This window comes from Passer montanus, unplaced genomic scaffold (assembly GCF_014805655.1).
Source record: "Passer montanus isolate IOZ18808 unplaced genomic scaffold, ASM1480565v1 scaffold94, whole genome shotgun sequence".
Taxonomy (NCBI): domain Eukaryota; kingdom Metazoa; phylum Chordata; class Aves; order Passeriformes; family Passeridae; genus Passer; species Passer montanus.
The window spans coordinates 1,580,771-1,607,110 of NW_024374812.1; the positions used below are offsets into that span (position 1 = coordinate 1,580,771).

At 39.5% G+C, this 26,340-nt stretch overlaps 1 protein-coding gene across 2 annotated transcripts in view; it reads right to left on the minus strand.

Annotated features, from left to right (window-relative positions):
* Positions 1–6,003: 6,003 nt before the first annotated feature.
* SUPT3H (SPT3 homolog, SAGA and STAGA complex component) overlaps positions 6,004–26,340 on the minus strand; it is a 256,562-nt gene continuing 236,225 nt past the window's right edge. The window contains exon 12 of one of the 2 annotated variants that reach the window (XM_039696034.1): positions 6,004–7,743. In XM_039696034.1, the coding sequence (XP_039551968.1) occupies positions 7,702–7,743 (42 nt within the window). In that variant the 3' untranslated portion in view covers positions 6,004–7,701. The remainder of the gene's footprint in view (positions 7,744–26,340) is intronic. The other variant, XM_039696035.1, reaches the window with a different exon arrangement.

Consider the following 26,340-nt stretch of genomic DNA (forward strand, 5'->3'; position numbering starts at 1 on the left):
CATCAAAAAGTGTAACCTCAGACTGGGTTCTGTGGCAAGGAATCCCTTCTACCACGAGAACAACAATTTACTCACCTGGGTGAGCAGAAAACCTACACTCTGAGTTACAGACTGGAATAAACCATCCCACCAACTCCCAAAAACTCCCAAGCTCTGCACCTGCAGGCTGCCAATTGCTGACCTGGGAAATGTTCCACTGGGGCTCACTGCTTTTCCCACCTAACCTTCAAGAGCTGTCATTTAATTCAGTGAAAACAAGGTTTGACCTATGAGTACTTTTTTTAAGGAAAAAAACCATACCTTCTTTTCTGATGTAAGTATGTATCATTATAGCATTCAAAACATATAAGATGATTTAAACTTTTTCTTTTTAAAATATATATATACACTACTTGCAAATTGAGGGACTATCTCTGACCTTCCAGCGAAGTTGAATAGTAATGGTTTTTGCATCCATAAAGTTTTGGGTGTCACTTGCTAGTAAAATGTTGGACAGGAAAAACAGGGAGAAATAGCCTATCCATATGAAAACAATAATCATGTAATATTTATTGTCTGGGATTGAAATGTTTCAAATATTCAAAGCAATAAAACGTCAGGAAAAGCTAGACTTCCTGATGTAAAAAGGCCATAAATTTCTTCTCTCATAAGACGTAAGGAGATAGGGAAAATCAATGTTACATTTAAAGCTAAAGAAAGAAAGAGAAAAAGAAAGAATGAGAGAAAGAAAAGAAAAAAAGCCACACCACACTTAAATCTAAGTTAAAGCAGTGGAGAGCCCCCAGAGGGCACAATGCACTTACCTTTGGGAGGCTGCAGGAAGGAAATGGCAGCCAAGAACACAACTCATGTACTGTAAAATATAAGGACATTTCAGAACAATTTAAGTGAGCAAGAGGTATCTCTGCAGTGTCTGGCTCTGACAACTCTGTCCCAGCTCCTTGAGATCTCTCCCTCTCAAGCCACATTCTGTTGGGCTTTAAAAACCCCCAATAAACTATTACTAAAGGGAAAAAAACCTCCATCCATTTGCAGATTCAAAAATGCCTTTTTCATACAGGTCAACAGTGTTTTTTTTCTAAAACATCAGCAGGTTTCACAATTTCTTAAGGACTCATAGTACGATATTAAACTTTGGGCAAGAGAAAAATGACAGACAGCAAAGAAGCCAAAGGTTACAATCAAATTACTTCCACAAAGTAAAAATATTTTATCTTTACAAGGATAAACCACTTTCATTGCAGAGGGAGGGAGGTATCTAAACAGGGTTATGTTTGCTTTAGGATTTAAAAAGCAGACATGATTTTTGGAATTCAGTCGTCATGAAAAATATTACTACATATATATTCATATTTATTTAATATATATGCATATAAATTAATACATTTTCTATGCTTCTCCTGCCTACTCACCTATGAATAAAGTTTTAATAACAGGCTCTTTAAGTGCTGCATTATTTTTTCCCTTCCTTCAAGACCACCAAAGAAACCAAGATGCAAAACCCCTTCAGAGCATGCACCACAACTACATACCTAAGTGCAAATAAAACAAGCCTCAACAAAATAAAAATGAATCCAGCACCATCTACAAGCCCAACTTCAACACTGTAAAGAAAGCACCTATAAAAGCCAGTCATGGTAAAAACTGGGGAGGTTTGGACATTGGCCAAAAATTCAAAAGTTTGGCTGCTTATACCGAATTTTATCTTCATTACCTTAACTTCAGGAAGACTGCAAGGGTGGCCAGTGGAGCAAGGTGGACTAGCTTAGATGGCTACACTTGAGTATTTGGGTATTGTGAATAAAAACAACCAACTCAGACTCTGCCCCAAAATACAAGGCCCTTATAATGTGAGGTTTTTAACCCACTAGTCAAAAACAACAGCTGCAGAAGGACAGAGAGGTGTTTACCACTGTATGACCTCTGAAAATTGACTGCACATGAGAATTAACTATTCTGAAATATTTCATTGACAAAGTTCTGATCACCAAAGTGTGGAAATAATCATGATGTAATTGTCAAAGTGGAAAAAAAAATTTCCTAAGTGACCTGCTGCTGAGCCCAATCAGACCAAGGTTATTTTATTCTGCCTTACCTTGGAATATTCAGTGTTGTGGTTCTTGATCTTCCAGTGGAACAATCTGTCATGTTTTTCCTCTTATGCTTGTGCCTGATTTACACAGTGAGCAGACAAGTGGGATGCTCATGAGTTTGAGGGAGACCTCAAGGCTGACCTCAACTGTTTGTTGTAGAAGTTCAAGCCCTACAGGAGTCATGTATCAGTTTTGCCACCATCCCAGAGAAATTGAATAAAAGCAGCACCTTCCATGAAGAAACTGTCAAAGATCCTTTCTCAGGTGCCCAAAGCGTTCCTTAATAATTATTTTCATTTATTTGTGTTCTGTCTACACAGAAATCTTCTGAGCAGTGAAAATTTAGGACTATGGTGATACCACTCCAAAACAGAAGAGTGTAAATTCTTTTTATATTAAAGTAAGGGCAAGCTGACATGGGGAACACTAGGCAGATCATGTCTAGTTTGCTAAAATCATTCAGCTGAACCTACAACAAAATTTGTGCACAAGCAGCAGATTTAGGCACTGCTGATCACAGATACGCAATGATCTGAGCAAGGGAGTTCAGGGAGTAGCTCAGCTGGAGCCTCTCTCCTCTAAATACCTTCCTTCTCCTCCTGCAGTGATGTTTCAGATTTGTTTTCACCTCAGCTTGACATGGAGTTGCTGCCATTTCATTTGCAGATCTGAAGAAATCATGTCAGTACAAGAAAGGCAATAGTTTCTTTGGAGTTATTTTGTTTTGTAGATTAATTAAATACTTATGCAAATGAGAGCTAAACAGAACTGGTTTGAGCCAGTTATTGACTGGTGACTATCTGAATCTCACTACAGCTTCTGATATATTACACCTTCTCTTCTTCCAGGTCTGGTTACAGAATGAGGATCAGCCACCACACTTCAGTGGCATTTTATTGGGTTCAGACCCAGTTCATCTACTTAAAATTAACATTTTACTTTATCTTTGTCAACACCCATTGCAGCTGCTGCCCCACTTAAAAGAGGGCATTTATGTTTCTTAGTTGTGTCTCTCCTCTCATTTCTTTGTGCTCTGATGCACTCTGCAAAGGCAGGTTGGGAGGAGATGAAGGTGAGAATGCTCTGGCACTGCCAAAGCAGGATTTTAGTAATGAGTACGTCCCTCATGGTGATTTCAGAAGTCCAGCATAGTTTGGAAGAAGGAAGGTGTCCCACAGTCCATGCTATGGTGAAAACTTTTATGTTTCTGTAGGGGGTCACCAAGTGCCCATGTCACATCTCAGCCAGAAGTTTTCAAAGTCTTGAGCCCCGGATTGGATCCAGATTGAGTGGTTGCATTCTTCCTCATCCAGTTCCTCTCATGGATCCAGTTGGATACTGCCTTTTCCCTTTCTCCCCCAGCCTGCAGGGCTAGGTTATGTGCTCTCTGACACACCTACTGCTTTCACTGCAGAGGGGAGATATTTCAGAACACAAAGCATCCTTATGGATTTGAGAAATCCAGGCTTCTGAACCATTCCAGGTTTCCCACCATGTGGCCCATCACTAAGCCTTTCCCCAGAAGAAATGGAGCTAACAACACATTATTTTAAAGTTGTGTTATAGACATAAACACATGGAAACCTGTGAGGCACTCAGATATTACAGTAATCAAAGTCATATGAGGACCAAAGACTGACAGATCACATCTTCACCAAACCAGTAAGAAAAATTTGCAAAGCATCTGGATGAAGAAAAGTCCAGAAATACACAGATATTGATATAAGATTCTTGTGCCAATATTTTTGTCGGATAGGAATTAAGATGAATTATCAATCACAAATATTGAAGACAGCTATAAAATGTAAAATGAAACCATATTATTATAATTTTAGTTCTTTATTTTCCTTATTTATCTTTCCATCTCTCACTACTAATCTATCTTGTTTAAGAAAAATAGTATGTAAGTATAGTGGAGCTTGATTACTAAGAATGGCTATTAATGTAGTGTCTCAGAGCATTCTCTAGACAGTTGAAAAGCTTTTAAGAGTAAAATATGAAGATTTCCTTCAAATTTGCAGCCATCTGCCTTCTAAAACTTTGTTTCAGTAGTTGCCAAGATTTCAGTGATTTATAGAAGCCAAAGTATCTGATTTTTGTCTCCCCACAAGAGATGAGAACTATTTTTTCTTATTATTTTGTAAAGGAAAAAGTTGAGCTACATTAGAGATACAGCTTTCAAAATAATTTTTAAGGCATCTGGCCTTATTTAAACCATCAAATTTACATTCAATTCCTTCAGGGATGGCTTCGCTGCTTTGTGCTGGCTCCATGCCCTCTGAATAAACCTGGATTTAATGCATGCCACCACTGCATTTCCCTGGCTGCACTGCTGCCCGGGGTAGATATATAGCAGAGGTATAAAAAGTAGAGGTAAAAAAAGCCCAACTTTGGACAAGATGATTCATTCAGGCAAGAACACCCCCAACCCTGTAACTGTTTAAGTTTCAGCTAGAGTTGGACTTGTGACTAATGTAATTATCTATTTATTCTGAATTTATGATTACAAGTGTTTATGTACCATGAAACATTCTCTATGAGCTGGACGGGAAACTATAAACCATTTTATGAGATCTACACACAGCTGATGGCAGAACCTTAATGCAACACAAAGGTTCATCCACACCCAAGCAATGCCAAAACACATTTTTTCTGCTTCCCCCCCTCAGTGAGATGGACACTTGACAAAGAGAAGGGTGCCCTGAAAACCCAGGGGTGGCACATTTTGGAGGGTCCTAAGTGTCTCTTCAGAAACTTCTGGAGCACTGTCAACTTCTCCCAATTTCCAGACAAAGACAGAAGTCTTTTAAAGCATTTGATTTTCTCAAAGGAAAGACTGACAGAGAATGGACCTGGAAATGAGATGCTCAACTAGAAATTTGTGTTGTGGCTTCCTCACCTCTGACGAGTTTTAAGCTGAATTATTATTCATGTTTTGTGAATGGCTGGAAGAAAAACTGAAAAACCAGGTAGTATAACCACAGAGCAAGGCAGGCACTGAGCTGAGAGCAAAAGTCACACTCCCTTATAAGATATACAGTCATATTCTTACTGAAACTGAAGTTTCCCTTCTTCAGATAACTAACGTGAAATAATCAACACAACCTGATTCAGTACCTATAAATCCTGATTAAGAATAGAAATGATCTGCAAGTTGAAATTACAGAAGTGTTAAGCTATTCATATGCAGCCATTAACTGAATCTCAAGCTGAATTTCATATATATAATAAAAATGTGTGGTACCAGCCTAAGCATACATCTCTGTTTCTGCAGCATGGGAAATGGTGCTAAGAAACACTCCAAGTGCAACACAAGTATTACTGGTTGCATTTTTGTTTTAAACAGAGTTAAAGAAAACTCTGAAGATGAGAAAAAAAAGTGATTACTTCCCAAAATAAGAATAAACTGGGTTAAACCAAGATAGGGAGACATAACATACCTTGTTTGACTCTAAATTCAGCTCCCTGACTTGTGCAGAGAAGTGAAAGGTTTTTATATGGGTTTACTGGGCAAACCCAGATTTTATAAATAATTGCCTGTCAGGCTGTTCAAGATAGACAAACACACAGCAGACCAACAAAAACATGATCTGTCATATTTCTGAGAGAAATGTATGTTGAGTCTTCATTCTCTGGGACTTTAAGGAGACCAGTAAAAAATAAGTGCCAGTATTTTTCCTGCTTATGCATATTTTAAAATGTAAAATCTGGGAGAGACAGCAACAGAAGGAATTTTGATTCCAGTACCCACTGCCTGAAATGGTTTCTTCTTTCTGTATCCCTGCAGATCGAAACTAAATACAATAAATGCTGGTGTCCTTTTAAAAAAGTCTGAATGTTTACAGCAAGCATATAATTTTCCATGATTAAGGATGCCAACAAAAATAAAGAGTGATGATAAAAAGAAAAGTTTAATCATATATTTCAAAAAGCACAAATGGAACATCAGAAAACTTCCCCTTTGCCTCATTTAATATATTGTACACATTGCTTTTACACACAGAAAATTTCCAGAAAACAGAAACGTAAGCAGATAAAAGAAAAAAACAATTTATGAATGGCAGCAATACTGGACATACAATGTTCACTTTTACAATATTTTGGTGGTAAAGAGACATTTTTCCATTTGTTTAAAAAATATACATATATTTAAAGTTTTTGCAAGCACATCCAGGCGAGCAGGACAACAAAACCACCTACAAATGACCACAAGAGCACAAAGCAGGAGTGAAAATTAAGACCTCACATACTAAGCACAAAGGAGGAGGATGGCTGCACTATATAAAATACTTTGCTGTTCTCTTCTTGATCCCTTGAGTGTTCTGTATTAACTTGAGGCTTAAGCTGGATTCCAAGCCCGAGCTCTGGGCAGCTGAAGAAGACCCCTGACCTGTGGGTACCACAGGGACACCAGCAGGATGTGCCAGCAGATCCTGGTGACAGGCTGAAGCAGGAGCCCTGCTCTCTGCTCAAGCATCATCGTGGTTAGCTCTATATTTGTACACTTTTTATGGGAAGAAATGAATGTGTTTGTGAGGCCAGCAAAGGCTGGAGGAGCAAAGGGACAGGAACAAGCATAGAGGCAGGGACTGAGATTTTTTTAAAAAAAAATCTTGAAAACAAACAACGTTAGCTAAAATATATATATAAAAAAAGGCAAAAGGAGCTGGTTTCTTCTTCAACCAAATCCAACAGTAATGCTGCCTTTGTCAACAACAGGGACAACATCTGCTTCCTGCAGCAAATGCTGAGCAAGTACACAACGTTAAGCCCTTGCCTACAACCACCGAGACAGACACAGTTATTGAAACACTTTAGAATGTATTTTTCCAAACAGGGGCCCAATCCAGTGCCAAGTCAGTGCAAAGGCTTTCTTTGATATTGAATAATGATGGCTCAAACCTTAGGAGATGCCAACATTGAAAATTTGGGTGTGAGCACTTAGCCCATCTTTGGGCCTGCTAAAACCCAAGTCTCTAGCTGGTGGAGTTTAGTTTACCTGAACTTTTCCTGAGTAACTTTGCATCCAAACTTGGCATGCCTATCATCAAATTCACCTCACTGGATTAAACTGGTTTATACTCTGTGAAAACTCATATTAATTGAGACAAAAAGTGGGAATTAGTAGAAAATAGAGGGGGAAAGCTTTTCTTTTTGTAAAAATTGCAAAGAAAACTATATAACCTTTATACAACCTAATAAACCAACACAACCCTGTCTATCTCTGGCCTCTTCCTGCCCTATCCAGCTTTACAAAAAAACATCTTCTGGAGAACATACAGACTTCCAGACACTTAAATAAAAATGACATGGCAGTCAGAAAGTCCCCTGCAAACTCCAGCATTGTCTGAGCTGCATTCTTGTCCACCTACACCCTATCCCAAACATCCTGCCATTAATTAGCTAAATGTTCCAGCTAGTAAACAAGAATAACGATTGAGGGGGCTGGAAAAAGAGACAGAGACAGCCAGCAGATAGTCACAACAAACCAGCCCACTCACTGGTACATGGAGACATTGGAGCTTGTATTTTTTTTCCTTCCATGGAGGGGAAAAGAAAATCACCTTAATATAATACTGTCTTTCCTGTTGCTGCAGCCACATCCACATCAGCAGGCGAGAAAAGTCATCCCATTCCTGCGGTAGGCACTCTGTCAGGGAAAGAGAAAATCTGCAGTGAATTATCACATCAGCTTAAACAAGGGAAGGAGGCAGAGAGAAAGGCAAGGCTTTCTTCCTGTTTTGTAGGCTATTCTGGCTGCATCTAAGAGTGTGCTTAATCTGAATATTTCTGGTGGGGAGCTGTAAGCAACCACTTTGTCTATTAAAAAATCAGTGTGGTTAACAAGTGGTTAGTGACTATATTTCAGGAGAGCAAGAGATAGGCAAAAATGCAACATCCTCCTTTGTTAATTGCCTGCAAAATAGATAGGCCAAAAATACACCATTATGCTGAATCTATTTGTCCTTTATAAGCACGTATTCTCGATTCACTGTGTTCAAGAAACATTTCTAAACTGCCTGAATACTATACAAATTATTGAATAATTACAGTTTTCCAAGTTTAATTTACAGTCTGAGTCTAAAGTTATATAAATAGACACTGGTATAATCCCCAACATTCCAAACCAAATTAATCTTAAAGACTCTCTGGTCAGTAGGAAAAAAATTAGATATCCCATGTATTGGGATGTGTTTCCAATGGTAAAGAAGCAAAAGAGTTAAGTGGCACTTGAGAAAATAGTTTTAAAAGATCCTGTGACACTGCCTCCCTAAAATACCTTTCATGCATTTTTAACAGCTCTTTCCAAATCAATATAGGAAACTATACCTTTTAATGCCACTAAAAACCCTATAATGTAAGGAGATATTCTCAGTTTAAAAAATACTTTTTTTTTCTATTAACAATATCTTTAAAAAAAGCAAAGGAATTTAAATAGTTTTGCTTTATTTGGTTCACCTTCAGCAGCCATCCTGTTTTAAAAGTGAAAGTGTAGTCATCTATTTCATTACAGTTAGTGCTTCGTCAGATTTATTTTGTACCTCTTCAGTCAAAGTACTTAGGAAGTGCCATATATAACCACCATTTTTAGTGGCTCTACCAATTTCCTAATTAATTTCAGCCAGATCAAGTTCTCCTCTCTTAAACTAGAATTAGAGTAACATTAGGAGTAAAGGATAACCTCAAACAACTTTGAATATAAATAGCATTTATACTGAACTGTAAAGAAACCATTTCAAAACCAGCAAGGATGTATTCAGAGAGACATTTTACAGACAGTGCATATGCAAAAGGAAATATGTACAAGATGTTCATTACAGCATCCTTTACATTAACACCGCACTTCAGTCTGGAGATCTAGCAGCATATGGCATTGAAGTCAAAGAGCAGAACATCAGCTCTGGGATATACAGCCAAGACATGACAGTATCACCACAAACAAAACACAAAATAAATCCAAACACTCTATACCCAAACATAAAATGCCCAAGACAGACTAGCCAATAATTTTGAAAGGATCCAGTATATTCCCACAACCACAAGCAGAAAGTCCAAGGCAATTTGGACGTTTAGCTTGCCCAAACCATTATGGCTGGCATTTGGAAGTCGATGTCAAAGTAATGCTTTTAGCTGCTTGACCCCAATAGTTTCACAGGACTTTATAACCAAGTGAAAACCTTTAACACATAAACAAAATATTCAGGACTACTGTGCAGTTTGCTTGGAGACAAATGATCTTGAGTACAAAGCTGGATCTACATGAAAGATAAATGGTTGAATTTTGCAAAAGGAATTTTGGTTGTGAAGCAAAGTTGGGCTTGGCTGGGCTCACCTGGGAAATAATGAAGTTTAACATTTTCCAACACGGGCAGTGTTGTACAGTCAGTTACATCCCTGCAAAGGTCATTTCAGAAGCCAGTTCATGGCAGGCAGGATAACACCTTCGGAGAGTTGGGCACACCCACTAGTCTATATTTAGTGATATATTATAACAAGTGTGGCTATAGTTAGGATTGAAAACTATTTCCTACTTCACTCCCCCTTTCACATACTTTAAACTTTCTGAAACATTTGCCCTTGGGCTGAAATTTCCTCTGCTTTAATCTCTGCCTGAAGTTCACTTTCTTTGGAAACGACCAAAAAAATTCCTGAAGCCATTATGAAGTTCAGCAATAATGAAAACAACACATTTTTTCCTTCCCAAGCCAGACAAAGTGATTCTGATATATGTATGTTTCGTTATGGAATTTAGCCATAAACTGAACCATTTTACCCAGAAACCATTCGTACCTTCAACCTCAGCATAAAGGTAACTGTTTTGAAAATCAGTATTTCAGAGGGAGTTTGATTCATCCCATTCCATAACAAGATAACACTTCGTTCTCATTTTGATACATTACTAGATAATAAAGGTTAACCTCCAAAACACTTTTATGCAGAGCAAAAGTATTTTACAGACATCCCATCTTTCTGAGTTATACCAGATATCTTTAAGATCTATACAGCTGAATTTGTGATACTGAAAGACAGACCTTTACATGCCAAGAATCATGAAGAGAAACAGCAAGATGTTTCTCATAAAACTCACATGTGCATGTGCCCTTGCAAGAGTTTAGATGTATGTGGCAGACATTTAATGTGGTTGGAGATAATTTAGAGGGTTTGGATGACACTTCTGGGTGCTTTATGCCACTTTGGCAGCACCCACATTTAATTTTTTAAAAAATATGATTATTTGGCTCAGAATTACAGATAGAGGATGATGCAGGCTCTTGATGTGGGATTAAAATAGCTGTATCCATTTTGCTGGATATGTCTTGCTGTAAAGAGACAACATAAGCCCATGGTTCCTCCTGGAGCCCTTTTTGGAAAAGTGTCTACTGCATCCAGATCTTCTGTGTGTTCTCTCTTAAAATTTACTACCAGGCTGTGCTTTGACTTTTCCTGCTGTGGTTGAAGTTCTGTTAGACTCTTGCTGTACCCAATATGTGCAGAACTGGTCAAGAGACCAACTTTCAGACATGGGGAATCACCTAACCTGGCACAAATTAGACAGGCAGTTTGCCTTTCCCAGAATGGCTTCCATGTCCTGAAAAGTTGATCTGATCTTATTTGGCTAATTTAACTCTCACAGAAACTCTTCCTGCTCCTTGATATCACATGACAAGATTTTTCTTCCTTTTCTCTGACCTCCTTGAAGGTAGAAAAACACATTGCTGCCAGCCAGAGCCAGAGGCTGCACAAGCTGTGTCAATGTGACAGCAGAAATATGACCTTCATCTTGTCCAGGCCACTCTTACCACCTGCTCCCATTTACGGCAGAGTTGTGATGATTTTGCTTCTTGGTCCTCGCTTCCCAGTCCTACCCTGACCTAGTGGGTCCATCCCTGCCCATGGCAGTGGGGTTAGAACCAGATCTTTAACACCCCTCCTAACCCCAACCATTTTACAATTCTACCCCATTAAGGCATCTTGTAAAGAACCTGCTCAGGCATCCTCTATGTAGGAATGCTCCCTTGGAAATGTTGTTCCTTCAAGTTGTCAAAGCACTTCGGATTATAACACCGGATCCTCTCTGGCAACACTATCATTATTTAATCAATGAAGGCAGGCTTTTTTCTTCAGCAATCTGAAAGGAGGCACATTGAAGCAGAAAAGATGGGCAGCACTCACTGCTGTCAGTTGCCTAAAAGCAAAATCTTGCTTTGCCCTTAGTTTGGTGAAAGAAGGAAAAACTAACAGCTTAAAAAGCCAGCATGGAACAAGGGAACTTGGCCAAGCAAATCCTGAAATTTCACGAAAAATCATCCATTTTCTACTCTCTTTGTTTTTGGTCCCATTTCTCTTCTGTAGTGGTAGCCCTATAATATCATTATGAAGGACCAAAAAGAACCACTCCAAGAAAAGGGTACCAAAATTCCTGTCCTCACAGTAGGTCCCACGAAATGGGACAGCTTACTGAAGAGTTCATAGCACAATTTAAGGGACCGATAATTGTGTTTATTATCAATTTAGGACTAGGAAGATTGCTTTAAACTGAAAGAGAGTAAGTTTACATTGGATATTAGGAAGACATTGTTCCCTGTGAGGATGGTGAGGCCCTGGCACAGGCTGCCCACCATCCAACCACTACAGAAGTAGGGTTGCTCCATCCCTGGAAGTGTCCAAGGCCAGGCTGGATGCAGCTTGGAGCAACATGGGACAATGGAAGGTGTCCTTGCCCGTGGTAGGGGGTGGAAACTGGATGATCTTTAAGGTCCCTTCCAACCCACACCAACCTGCGATTCTGGGATTTACAGAAACAAGTCCCAGCCAAACATGAAGATGTGTGAGTACTCCTCAATGAGAGAACAGAGCAGATTAGAATAAGAAGACTTCTGAACAGGCACCTCAGCTAGAAATGGTTTCCAGTTAACAATTTACACTAGTGCATGATTTCACAGCTGTAGCATGATGAGAAAGAATAATTTTGGCAGGAGAAAGAAACAGCTGTGATTTTTGAGTGGGCTGAGGCTTAATTTTTATTTGGGATAAAATTTGGAAAGTCTAGGGTAAAACATCTCCAGTGGGCACCCGAGACACCAAAGTTTATTGGGCCAAATCCTACATTGGTTTAAATCTGCAGTTCTCCTTGCATTAAAGTTAAGCACAATGTCACACTTCAGGCCTGTTGTATCACTTAGAGATGTTAAATCCTGAATTATAAGCCCTGTGTAAGAGAGTTACAGAACAGCATTTATAAAACCTGAAGTCTCCCTTTCTTGGTGTCCTCTTGTATGTGTGTGGGCAAGTGGTTTAATTACAGTGCATAAAATGGAATGGCAGACAGAGACATCCAAATCAAAGAGCAAGCCCTGGCTGAACTTCATTAGCGAACATAAATGCAAATAGGCACATCTTGTTTGTGACATGCCACGGTCCTTTCTGCCTTGGGTAATTTTACTCTATTCTCTGAAATTTGCATAAATGTAAATCAAACCATATGACTTGAGCAGGTTTGTGATAGGGGAATCATATGCAAAACTTCTTTCCATTAAATAATTTGCTTCATGCAGCCTTACAATGTTACTGTGAAAACTGGGGAGGGCTGGATCTCAGACAGTGAGAGCCTTTATTTAAGAACAGTGGAGGGAGCCCTGCTCTTTAAATAAGAGACATTCTTGGATCAGACACTGGCTGGCAGGATGGAAAAAAGGATGTAGCATTAACTTTCATTCCATTCCAAATAACCTGGAACCCATAAACTACCAATATTCTCTAATTTTGAATCTACTCCTTTTCTCCCTGTCTCTTCTTTCCATTTTATTTGGGAAATGTTAACTTTAAAATTTCATTAGCTTGCCATAATATCAAACATGTCACCCTGGACAGATTCATAACCCTTTGTACATAAAAACATTTAGATTAAAACCCCTATGATTAAAAGGTTGCTCTTCTAATTTATCCCAGCCTGAACAGACAAACCACATGCAAAGTGTCAGCTTATTTAGAGATTAAAATAATAATTAGTTTAAGAGAAAGTATAAGCAACATTGTTTGAAAAAGAAAATCCATGTGTTGTTTAGAATGAATTGCTTCTGTTTAAGTTTAAATAAATTTGTGTGGATATAAACTCTCTTTATCAAAAGTGCATCCATGTTACAAAAGGAATATAATGGATAATTCTCTCTCCAATTTACAACAATAGCACTGAGGGGTCTAATTCCACAAACCCATCTTTAATCAGTAGCCAAAGCACAGATGTCTGATATAATTCAAAGGATGAGGGAGTACTTTATATAAGTAATGTCTTGTACATGGTCAGTAATGAATTGCACACCCCAAATATGTATCTATGGACACCCAGGTTTAGCACATTACAGACTCACTTGTGATGCTCTGGCTGATCTGCCCTGCTTTGGCCATGAAACCTCATGGATTTCATTTATGATGAGGCCAGACCAATGTGCTGGGAGCTGCAGCATCCATTTATCTATCTCCCTGGAAGCACAACCACATTGGTGCTTCCACTAGATCCCAGGAAACCATTTGTGAGGATGGAGTGACACGGACTCTGCTTATGCCAGCAAAGGAGAGCCAGTTTATGAAAGCAGTTTATTAGTATTTACAGGTCACTACTTTCAAACAAAGTTTTCTACTCTGACCCCTTTGTCCCAGTCCCCTTTTGTGGGAATACCATTCTTCTGATTATTCTTCTTACACTAGTAATGTCCTTTTATTATCTCTTTTGCCAGCAAAGCTGGCAAAGAGCTTTGTCAGAATGGTCAGAGTGACCAGACATGATGTCCCCACTTCTGTTCTTGCCTGAAGTCTATCTGTCCCTCAGCTTTCACTGTACCAGGTGTGAGAAACACCACCAGCAGCATTCCTCAGATCTGTTCCCTGGCTCTTTTGCCAGCAAAGCTGTTGTTGCCTCTTCCTTTGTCAGAATGGTCAGAGTGACCAGACATGATGTCCCCACTTCTGTTCTTGCCTGAAGTCTATCTGTCCCTCAGCTTTCACTGTACCAGGTGTGAGAAACACCACCAGCAGCATTCCTCAGATCTGTTCCCTGAGTCCTCAGCCTGGTGACACACCAGGGACAGCAGCAGTGTCCATGCCAAGAGTCCCCCCCCTCAGGAAAGGGCCAGAGATCACAAGAATGCTGCATGTAGGCACCCACAAACATCTCACATTGATAAAAGCACTACTCCATCACCCATCAACAAAATGCTTCCCAGAAAGTCAGCTCTGGGCTTTGGTTGACCTTTTATCTGCCAGTGGCATAAACTTTTTAAATAATTTTGTAACACTGGGCTGCTGTGTACAGGAAGGGGACATATCCAGGATATATCATCCAAGTTGTTAAAGAACACAGTCTACATCTCAACTATCCAACTTCTTTATTGTTGTTTTCTGCTTCTTGGATAAATGACATTCCCAAGGCTGATGGAAATGTAGGATCACTGGAAAAAAAGGCTCAAGTTAATTTCTCAGACACCCTGTGCAGTACCACAGTGGTTGGAGAACAAAATGTAGGGCTTGTACTGCTGTCCTTCCATGTATTTGGCCAAAACTGCAATGCTGCAGTTAACCAGAAAATGCTGCTCTCAGGGTTGGGCTGGTATTGTAAAAAAGAAAAACAAGGCAAAAGGATCATGGCTTCTGTTGCAGCAAGAACTGGGGTGGGGAATAGGGTACCAATGTCTGCCAAGAGAAAAAAGAACAAAATTGGTGGGGAGAGAGGGATCATTTTAAGTCTCTCAGAGGGTACTATAAACAGTGGAGAAAGAACGAAAAACCGGAACTATAAAACAATACTTGGCAGCCAGCTTTGCAAAACAAACATATTTTCACAAAGTCTTTCCCATCACTACCACCAACTTTAATGGGCTTTATTTGTCTGAGAGCAAGAAACCCTTTTTAATTGTCAGAGGAAAGGCGACGCTGCTTTGCGCATTGATAGAAATTCCTGTTCTGAGCCCTAATTCAACCACATGCTGCTCACAGTCAGGAGAGAAATCCCTTCCCCCAGACTACACAACCTGTAGCAGGGCTCCATCACCCCTATTCCCTGGACAGCATCAGCTGCTTCTCCTGTGGAGAAAGTTGAAATCCAGCAAGTTCCCCTTGCCGTGGGTCTAATGGCCCATAACTGTCTGCCCAGGACACAGTGCTGGCAAAGCACACAGCAGGTCTCCACGAGGCACCAGACCTTGGTGGATATGACCTGTTGGAATGCAGCATAATTAGGAGAGCTCAGTCTCCTCACCTACTGGAAATTCCTGAGTGTCCCTGATCTCCTCATGAGCAGTGCGATTAGTTCACTTGTATTTTTACTGCTTCATATCAAACTGGTCAAAACACCTGGAGTTGCTCAAGGGTCAAATTCACCTCTCCTGATGTGCCTCAACTCACTGCTTTAGCTGCATGGCAACAATAATGTACACAGGGAACTTTATTATGTCTGAGAATTAAATTAAAACCGGAAGTCTTAAGACTTTAGGTATGACTGGACACTGAAACCTCTGGTTTATGACTCAGGGCACTGCACAGTCACAGCACTCCCATGTGAAAATATACCACTAGCAATAAAAACTCGTTCAGCCTGAAAGCAATTCAGCACCAAACAACCTGGATGGTTCCCCATCTCCAGGGATGCCTTTGACCTTTTAAGACTTTCTTCTAGTGCTGTAGAAGCTCAGGGTTTTTTCTGTAGGAAGTGACAGAAGAGGTTAAATTCCCCCTCTGTGTCACCACTGCTCATGACCTCAGCATAGGAGCTAAAGAGCAAATTTATTTGGAAACAATATGGTGTGGTACAGTCTCTGAGCACAAGGGCAGGAGCCAGGGCTGGGCTCTGCTCCCAGCTCTGACACTTACTTGCTGTGTGGCCTCAGACAAACCACTTAGTGCCTCTGAGCTTCCATTTCCCCTGCCTTTGAAACAGAAATACTATCACTCACTAAAAACCTTTTTTTGAGGACTGCTTGATTACAGGGCTAATACACAATACTTTGAATACATTGTATACTATGCCATAATTATTATTTTCATTACATTTTATCTTCCATTGTAATGGCTAAAATACTAGATGTATAGAAACATTGCTGAATTTGGCAGGTATTGCATAGGAGGAGTGGGCATTACTTTGAAATTTAATTATTTGGGCAAACCAACAGCATTCACCTACATTTTCCCCTTAAAACTGTTGAAAGTGTAACAAAAAGCAGCATCTAATGACATTTTGCAACAAACTTCTCCCCCACCTCCTGAAAGCATCTTGCAAACGCTCTCTGCAGAGCGCACAGCACCCCTGCTCTCTCTGATTCAGCAGAGCATTTCAGTGGGGAAACGAGAGCCCAACCAACAGCTCAGGTCTGTGAAGAGAGGAATTTTCTCAGGCTCTGAGGCCCTTTGCTGGTGGCAGCACCGGGGTGTGGCCACTTCTTGCCCTGCTCAGCCCTGACTGATGTGCTCTGTCTGCAGAGGGGCGCTGGCGCACCGGAGCAGTGGGAGGTAAGAGGAATTAAGGTAATGCATCAGTGGTTGTCAGTGAAGGAGATGGGAAGACGGGGGAAAGAAGAGAAAAAAAAAGAGGCAAAAGAAATATACTATTTCAATCAAAGTCTGAAATTTGTAGAAGTGGTTTTGGTCTCAATATAGAAAAAATATTTATCCAAGAAACTCCTACTCGGGTGCGAACATCCTACTTCTAGTGGGATTTTGCTTGGCAAAGTGCTGTGAAAGAGTGGAAGCTAATACAGAACATGTCTATAAACAAATATATTTATTTAGTACAGATTGACACATTCACTAGAGTATTTCAGTGATTACACATGTAAAACTATTTCCTATAGTGGTTTCCTTTTGTGATTCTGCTAATTTATTCAATCCACCCCATTTTCATGCATTGAATGTTATGAGCCATTTCAGCCACCCAGACTGAAACGTGTTTGGAGACTACATGCCTGTTTTTTCATTTCATCATCTACACATAATTATTTGGTGATATTAGGAATTTGAGCTCAAATGGAAGCCAACCAACATTTTAATAGCTTAAAAATCACACAAAATGAAGTCTGCCCTGAGGTTAATGAATAAGAGCCAAATCTTGAGGCTCTTGCTCAGTTTTCACTCGCTCCTTATTCAGGCAAAAGTTGAATCAATTGTAGTTAGACTGATTAAAACCAGAAGAATATATATATTTGGACCTTTCTCTCAGGTAAAACTGAATAAATTACCCGGGATTAGGCTGCAGAATGGCATCCAATCGATCTTTCCCATGTATTTCTGCAACACGCTGGAGAAAAAATCCAAGTGCTGAGGCAGTTTAACCAGTTAAACCAATATTTTAGCAGCAGAATAAATTATTACACACTACCAGGTTTTATGACATTTATATTAGAAATAGCCCTGAATCAAAATAGGTTTCCTGGTCCTTCCTGAACTTCTGAAAATCAGGATCAAATCCAAACTTAAAAAATGGTTCACTAAGTATGAAGGCCAAATGCCCCTATCCTTCAAAACAAACTCCATCCTTAATTAGAACATTATTCCAGGCATGTATTGATATAGGTATTTGATTTTTGATGATGGCAAGCATTTATAATTTAGGAAATTAAAGCTTATTCTTTAATTACATGCAGGATGTCCTACTCCTTATGCAAAGAATGCAATATGCCTGTAAAAAATACAAAGCAGAGCAGTTAATTGCTTTGGACAGTTAACACTTCATTAGTAATTGGTGATAATCACAGAAGGATGCTTCTCCCTTAAGTCACAACCCATTTAATATTGGGCCAGTCTTAGCAAAGTAATGACACATTTATCCCGTTCAAGCCAGACTTAAGCATGAGGATTTGGAAAAGAAAGGAGTATGAATGACTGATTTCTTCAATATATGCAAAGCAAATAGAAGAGGAAAAATGGGTAACAAGAGTGAAGTGGTCAATATGTAGATGTGGCACTTGGGGACTGGTTTTAGTGCTGGGCTTGGCAGTGCTGGGTTAATGGATTCAATTGGATTCAATGATCTTAGAGAGCTTTTCCAACCAAAAGGACTCTATGATTTGTGAGAAACACCAGATACTGACTGGGTCTGGGTGATAGTGGCCCCGCTCACTATCTCCTGAAATTCAATATTAGTGCTGAAATATGCTGAGCACATGAGGAGCTGGACTTGGGGATGGCTTTGTTTGTAAAGGAGTGAGCTGGGGCACGTGAAGAGGGCAGTCCCCTCCTGGCACCACTCACAGTGCATGGCCTGGCCCTGCTCTCCCCAGCACTTCCTACTTGCAGGACAGACAAACTCCTTCCTGTGTTCAGCAGTGTCTGATGAGCACAAACCATGCTAGTGGCACATTGGGAGTATGGGAACACTGCCCAAAGCCTCACAGGCACCTCTGCTGGGCAGCCTGCACAGAGGAAAGCCCTCACTGCACCTTCAGGGAGTTGTGGGCAAGTTATGAGCAGCAAGAATGAGCCAAGGAACTTGGGATCCCAAGGAAGGGAAAGCTTTTCATTGCATTATACTTTTAAAATAACTTCATATTCACAATCATATGTTGCAAAAGTTGGCTCGTAAGTGGACATATACTTCAAGTCTCTCTAATGTACAGCTCAAGTTATCTTTAATCTTTCTAGATGTCTTTCTGTCCATCTGTTTTTTACCTGCTTAATATCTTGGGTAAATGGGTCATCCCAGGGACACTGGACAGTTGCTGAGAATAATAGGATTCCAAAATGTCCTTCCTAGAAATGACTAAAAATGCCTTTTGGTTTTCTGACTGATTGGTTGTGGGTGGGGGCTGGATAAATAATGTTTACTTTGTGAAAAAGATGAAATAACTCGGCTGACTCAGAACCTTCATGCTATACACCCCCTCCACAGACCTAATTTCACATGTCACTTACTATGGCACATGTTACTTAAATGAAACTTATTTGAAATGCAAGGACAGACCAATGACATAAACAATATCTCAGTGGTCTGACCCATCACGTCAAACTCTCTTTTCTTCTTTACCGCATCTCATATTTTTCTCTTGTATCCAGTTTAAGAGACATACATTTATATGCACATCTATAAAAGTGATACTTGTCTGAAAACAAACTGGCCAGGCCATGAGATTCTTCTGGCTGATTGCCATTGTTCAGCACTAAATATGGGTTTAGGAATAGGGAGATGGATTACTCGCTTGTAACCCCACCATGGGCATTTCATGATATCACAGCCCATATTTTTTTAATAACATTGAGGAATATTTAAATCCTGCATGGAAGTTTTTTCATACATACTTTGATGTTAGAATATTTTGATTTGTTTGCATGCTGACACCAGAACATCTCGATTACTGCATGTACATTTATCAGAGTGCACAGTCGATCCCACTTGGCTGTGCAATTATTACATCAAATAGATAACTGGGCTACAGCAACATCCCCAGTTCCAGTGGCTGGAAATGCAAGAACACTAAATAATTACTGTAAATGAAGAGTTAGTCAGGTCTCACTAAATGTTATTGTTAACTAAAACAATAAAGGAGTTTATATTTTTAAAAAGCAGAAAGGTGGTAGGGAAGTAACTGAGCCCCAAACCTAGAACACATTGCAGTTCCTGGATTTAAAGCTAATGGGACCCAGTGGATTCAGGCTTTGGCAAAGAGAGAACTGTTGTCTCCATCACATTATTTATTGTAATGGTGTAACTCCTTTTTCCTTTGTTTCTCCTTTTCTCCCCCAGCAGAATGGCAGTTGGTAAGATTGGAATGTGAAATCCAGGTTTTCGTCTCTCCAGTAGCTCTGAATTTCCTGGCTTTTGTGGACTGAAATCAGGCCCTGAAGTCACTTATGTGCATTTTGTTTTGGGTAATTGACATTAATTTTTAGGTTGCATCACTAACATCAATCAGCACTGCTCTCAGAGGACTAGAGTTAAGGGGCCACAATAAAAGGGCATGATATTGTTTCTTTTATTTTTGGAGCACTTTGACTACTCTATACTTTTCCAGTGGATGTTGCATTTTTTTTGGGTGAGACAGTTTAAAACACTACTGGCTGTCTCATTCAAAAGAATACTTTGGCTTTACAGTGAATGCCTTTCTCCAGAGGCTGGGACAGTCAAGGCTGGTAAAAATTCAAGTTGATACCTTTTGTCTATGTAACACTTTGAACTATGGAATGACAACACATTTCTTTAGAGAGAGCCCTGCTGCCCATTACAGATGTTTCCCATATGGCAAGGGGAAGGTTGGTCCCTTCCCCCTCTACCCATCAGTGTTCTCACATCGAAGCAGGAATCTACAAAGACAACGCGGCTGTAAATGACACCGCACAGAAGCCTCCAGCAGCACGTACTGCCAAGGAAGGAGCTGATTTTCATCGTCAGGGCATGAATACACTCCATTGCAGCCCATTGATGGGGAGCATTTTGACTCCTCAGCTTCCTGTTTACCAGTGCATGGCACAAAAGCCCTGGAGTAAGTGGACAAGAGAAACTGGACTAGGTTTCAGATGCTAAAATGATGAAATGGAGATGATTAAATCAGTAGAGATTATTGCAGATTATCATCCTTTATCAACTGGTGGGCTCAACACCTTCTCCCTCAAATCCTAATGGGTGGGAAGAAAAATTCTTTCTAATGTAAGATCATGATTTTTAGGGAAGAAGAATCTGAGGCACTTCAGTGGGGCTAAGACCTATTTTTTGGACATTGGGACATAGTCACACACACAGGTTCATAGGCAGGTCTTGAAAACAGACAACCATTGGGTAGAGAATTGGCCAGTTGCCCCATATTTTGCCAAGGAGTCCATCACCCTAGCTGTACTGAAGATGTTTCTAAATCCCAATATTTTTTGGATACTGGAGCTATTCTAACACTCAAGTCTTGAATGCAGGTGTGACTTCCTAAGAGTTTAATGTGTAATTGAGACATTTTGTCTTCTCATCCACTCATTTCCCAAACCATACAGTTATCTTATTTCAAAAGTAAACTTCAAAGTAAATAAGAACCTGACATATATGGAGTTTGCGATGAAAAAAAAAAATCCTTTTTGCCTATTTCCCTATGCCTTTGGTTTTAGAGAAGAAATGGGACCATCTGGGCAAGTCTATATTTAATTTATAATGGGCCATTGTTTTTCATGCCAACCAGTCTTAGTAATATACATACATACTAGTTGGTATATTTTGCCATTGGTTAATATATATTATTGCACAGTAGTAACATAATATCTAGTAGCATTTCTAATAAATAGTAGCATTTCTATGAAATAAACTCTAATGCTGAGATATTTAAAACCAGCTACTGATCTTAGCTGGCCATTTCACCAGTAGCTATGTGGTTAAAACTTTACACAGACTAAAAAAATTAACTTTAAATAATATCTAGTTAAATGTTTCTTCATTGCTTTTTCACTATTACTTCCTTCTCAGCTTTCTAAAAGGTGCACCACTATTAAATAATTTCTTAGAAATGACAAGGTATTTCCCAATAAATTGAATAATTTTCTTTTTTTTTTCTCTCATCATATTTTCCTGCTCACCTTTTCCTGTTCCTCACAATAGCATTTTTCCTAGTTCTTTATTACCAACTCTGCTTAACTTTAATTAAATCTATCCTTCTATTTATCAGTCTTTGCCCTCCAGTTCAGCTTATCCACCCTTTGGTTTCCAGCCCATTCTCCCATCTTTCCATAACTCATTATTTCTACTCCCTTTTGACCAGCCTATCTCTGTCTCTGCTGTTTTTCTTTCCAACCTGATTTCTGCAGATCTTTGTCTCTTTACCAACATCATCTCTTCTGTACAGAAGTGAAGGGCTTCTGTGTCTTAAAATAATTCCATCCAAAATTTACTTCATCCTCTCCCAACCACATTAGGGGTCTAAAATATATCTGCAGTTGTTGCAGAAACTGTAGAAAAACAGATCTATTTCTTGTTGTAGGACACATGAAGAATTTTGGCATTACCAAACAGGGCATTGCCCACACAAGAGAGAAACTCAGTGCTTGGGAATAGGAGCAGGAGAATACTAAATACTATTTTGGAGCAGCCAGCAGTTTTCACTCAGGGCACAACAGAGCCCTCAAAATCTTGGGGGAGCTTTTCATACTTGCCACAAGCTAAAGTCCAATCTTGGATATCAAATGTAAATGAAGCATATATTTTTCTGTCTCTTTCTTTCCTTTTTTTTTTTTTTTCCTGTAATTATTCAGTTTGCTTAAGGAGAAAAAAGTAAGAAAGAAAGAGTAAAAAAAAGGCCACTTGCCACCTTGGTGCCAGAGAGAAGCCTGCTGATGTCCAGTCCATTGAAGAAATTGCTCAAAACCACTTCACCTTTGTGAAGGGAACATTCTCCTGCTTGAAAGGCTGGGCTCTCTATCCCAGAAAGGGTGACATGAGATTTCCTGAGAGTGGATGAACTCACAAGCCATCTTTACCACCAAACTTTTATTTATTCTTGATAAATTGGTGTCACTTAGTGTTACTTAATTGCTTCATATTTCCTTCATGTGTCTTTAGCTGGGCATGATTCAACTGGACAGCATGACTGAGTCTCACAGAGCCCTGAGCAAATGAAGAGATATTGCAGCAGAGCGTGTCTTGGGGCGATATTTATTCCTCCAAGGGTGCTGTTGATGGGGTGAATAATTGATTCTGACCCACCGTGAACCACTGATCTCTGCTGGAGGAGGAAATTCTTTCATCCTCAAGAAAACTACCCTTTTTTTGCTGTGTTCCATGTGGTACTTTCAACAGGCCTTACAGAGGAAAACAAGGGGACGACATATAACATATGTCGACAAAATATAACAAATAAACAAACTAAAAGATAAAAAGATAAATGAGTAAAACATCTTGGTCCTGAACTGGAAGAAAAGGCAGCTGCAGATTCAGTTTTGTCTTTTGAAATGACTGGGCCAGGGAGCCAAATGGGGGGACATTTTTGACTTGTGGGCAAATTTTACCAGGCACCAGGCAGAGTCAACCAACCACTTACTCACAGGCCACTTGCCCAGTCTGAAAAAGGAACAACTTTCAGTCTTTGACAGATTGGACTTGAACAGGCACCAGAAGTGAAAGCATCTATTGTCCATTATCCTTCCCAGCCCCAAGACTTCCAATTTCTCATTTACCATGTAGCCTGTTCAGAAAAGGTTTGTCAAGCAACAGGCTCTCTAAACAAATTACATTGAAATTCCTTTTACTGTGCCACATACTTGACTTGCTGTTCCAGAAAGAGCCACATAATAAGTTTCTAACAAGGACACTGGTTATTAAAGCACTCTCAATTTTCTAGGTCAAAGAGGTGAAAGGCAAAGTCAAAATAATTGAAACAAAATATTCTATAAATCATGGGTATTTACTTACCAAAAAAAAAAAAAAAGATATGAAGAGACCTGCTGCTACACTAACCAAAACTCAGCTAGCTATTTTGAATTACCATGTTCTTGATGAAAGCAAAATTTAAGGCGCCAGAGTTGGCTTTTGGAGATACCCAAACAGTTCAAAACCAAACAAACCAAACAGAGCTTAGCAGCAACTGGATCCTTCTCTCTTTTCCCACTTTCTCCTCCAAAATGTATAAGACAGACATGGGAAAGAAATACACTGGTAATGCATACCTTTCCTTTTTTACTTACTTAAATGTGAAAAGTAGATACCTTTTTAAACATATATGTTTGCTGAGGTAACCCAGAAATTTAAACTGAGAAGTGCAAAAGTTCTTAATGCATTTTGTGAAGAGGATATTTTTTAGAATTGCCATCTGTATCTCCTACTTTCGAGAAACATTAAAATCTGAGCTTTCTGAAAATAACCTTGCATCACCTCAGTATATTTTGAGACATTCTTTTTCACAGTGTTGCATCTTTATATTAGTACACAAATACTAATTTTGCTGCAGTTTTCTTCTTTAAGAGACACACCTTATTTATCAACTTCTGAAATGTATTTGAATCCACATTTACTGTGTAGAAGACTAACACAGTTTATCAATTTTTTTCCAAGGAACATGCTTTTTCAAGAATACAGTTAGAAAGATCTCCCATTTCTTAGTTTTCTGAGTTTTATCTCTGATAAAATGATGATTTTTCAGTGGTTGAGTAAAACTCATTGAGAATGCACATGCATTTAGGTAATAAAATCATAGAATCACTGAATGGTTTGGGTTGGAAAGGACTTTAAAGATTATCTTGTTCCAACCCCATGCCATGGGCAGGGACACCTTCCACTAGAACAGGATGCTTGTTGATTTAACAATAAAAAGAAAAAATGAAGGGGCTGATTGAGGATCTAAAAGCAGGGTAAAGGAGCTGCAATTTGCCTTCTGATTGGGGCATGGACCAGCATAATACAAGTGACAGAGTGAAATCAGAAGGAAGTGGGTAAGAAGAACCGTGGATGCACCCATTCCAAGACTCAGAGCAGCCACTGTTGGTGGGCTCCAGGGACCCCCAGATGTGATCCTACCCCATCCCACACTTCCTGGCAAGAAAAAAAAAAAAAAAGAAAAGAAAAAAAAAAAAAAAGAAAAAAGGAAAACAGTTGGGGTTGGCCGTGGTACCACTTGCCTTCCTTCTGGGTGAATCCAGAGGAGGAAGGGATCAGGATAAATTATAGGTCCCTGCAAGAGCTCTGTGTGTTTCTGTTGACGCCATCTGGAAGCAGTGATAATGCCACTGTTAGTGGGGATGTTACTACAGAGGATCTGCTGCCTCTATTGAAACCAGCCATGCTGTGTGCTGGCTCATGATGCAGGTTTGCTCTAATTTTCTCCCTGACATTTAATTCCTAAAGCTGTCAATATCCCATTAACCTTCCTGGCACTGAAACTCTAAAACCAAGTCCTATTTCAGCTCTGATTTTGAATCTCAGTTGTGATAAGCAATACCTAAGGTTAAGTTTACAATATACCTTTGGCCTAATCTGAATCATGCTATAGGTAGGGGGGATTTTTTCTTATACACATCATAAAGGAGAACATAACAATGTGATATCCTGAAATGAATTCCTTGATTTGATGATGAAATAGCAAATGTTCTTTACTGGTAACTGACAGATCCTGCAGATTTCAAAGGCCAGAAGTGTCCTGTAATCAGGGGAATTGCTCACATTCAGTTCATACAGTTTAAAGTTAGAAGGGAAAATTAGATCATCTAGTCTGACCTCCCACATACCACAGACCACAGAATTTCAGCCAGTTGCCCTTATTTTGGGCCAGTAACCAGTTTAACAAAAGCATATTTTCCAGAAATTCATTTGACCTCCACTTGGAGTCATCAAGAACGAGACAATACAGAACTTCACTTGGTACTTTGTTCTACTGTTCATTGGCTCGTGCCTTATTTCTAAGTTGAATTTCTCTGGTATTACTTTTCTACATAAATACAAGTTGCATGAACAGCAATTACAACTGTCTCCACAATAATGGTGACATTGATGTGAAAAGAGCATGTCCAAGTGGGATGCTAAGAAGCATTTTGGCCACATGCACAGAAATATTTAAGTACCAGCTGATCCATATGAGTCCATTATTTGATTTACTGAAATGTCTGAACCAAGTACGAAAGGATCCATCTGTGGGGATACTTTAGTTTGGATCAGGGGTGTGTTTTTGAAACAAATCTCCCATTCATTCTCACTTGATGCACATAATTTTGTACTGTAGAATGATTTCAGAGCACGCTACCTGCTCTTTTTTTGGGTAAAAGCAAATCAAAAGATTCACTCCAAACAGGCATTCAGTCAACAAGGCCAGACTGGACCTAGTGCTGGACTGAAAGTACACCCTACTGAAATGCTCATTGTGTGTATGGAGGGTGAGCACCAGCTGTTTGTCTTCTACACATCTGCTCTCATTTGTACTGCTGGTAAAAAGCACAGAATCATGGAATCATAGACTGGCTTGGGTTGGAAATTACCTTAAAGTTCCAACCCCTCTGCCATAGGCAAGAATACCGTCCACTAGATCAGATCACTCAGTCACAGCCTGATTCCTAAAATTCCTAAAGCAGTCAGAGTCTAATTCCCCTCAACTTTAAGGAACCTCATGCCAGGAGCAGCAAGCAGAGAATAGAAAATCAAGATTTAGCAAATAATTTCAGAAGAACAGTAATTGGTGGAATTGATTTTACTGAACAATAGCTGGGTATTAATCCACAATCTGAAGAATAATGGCAGTGATCAAAAGGTATTTCAGTCAACAGAGTTTCTATTTATTTTTCCAGAGGAATCCTTACTTCTAGAAAATAACAAATA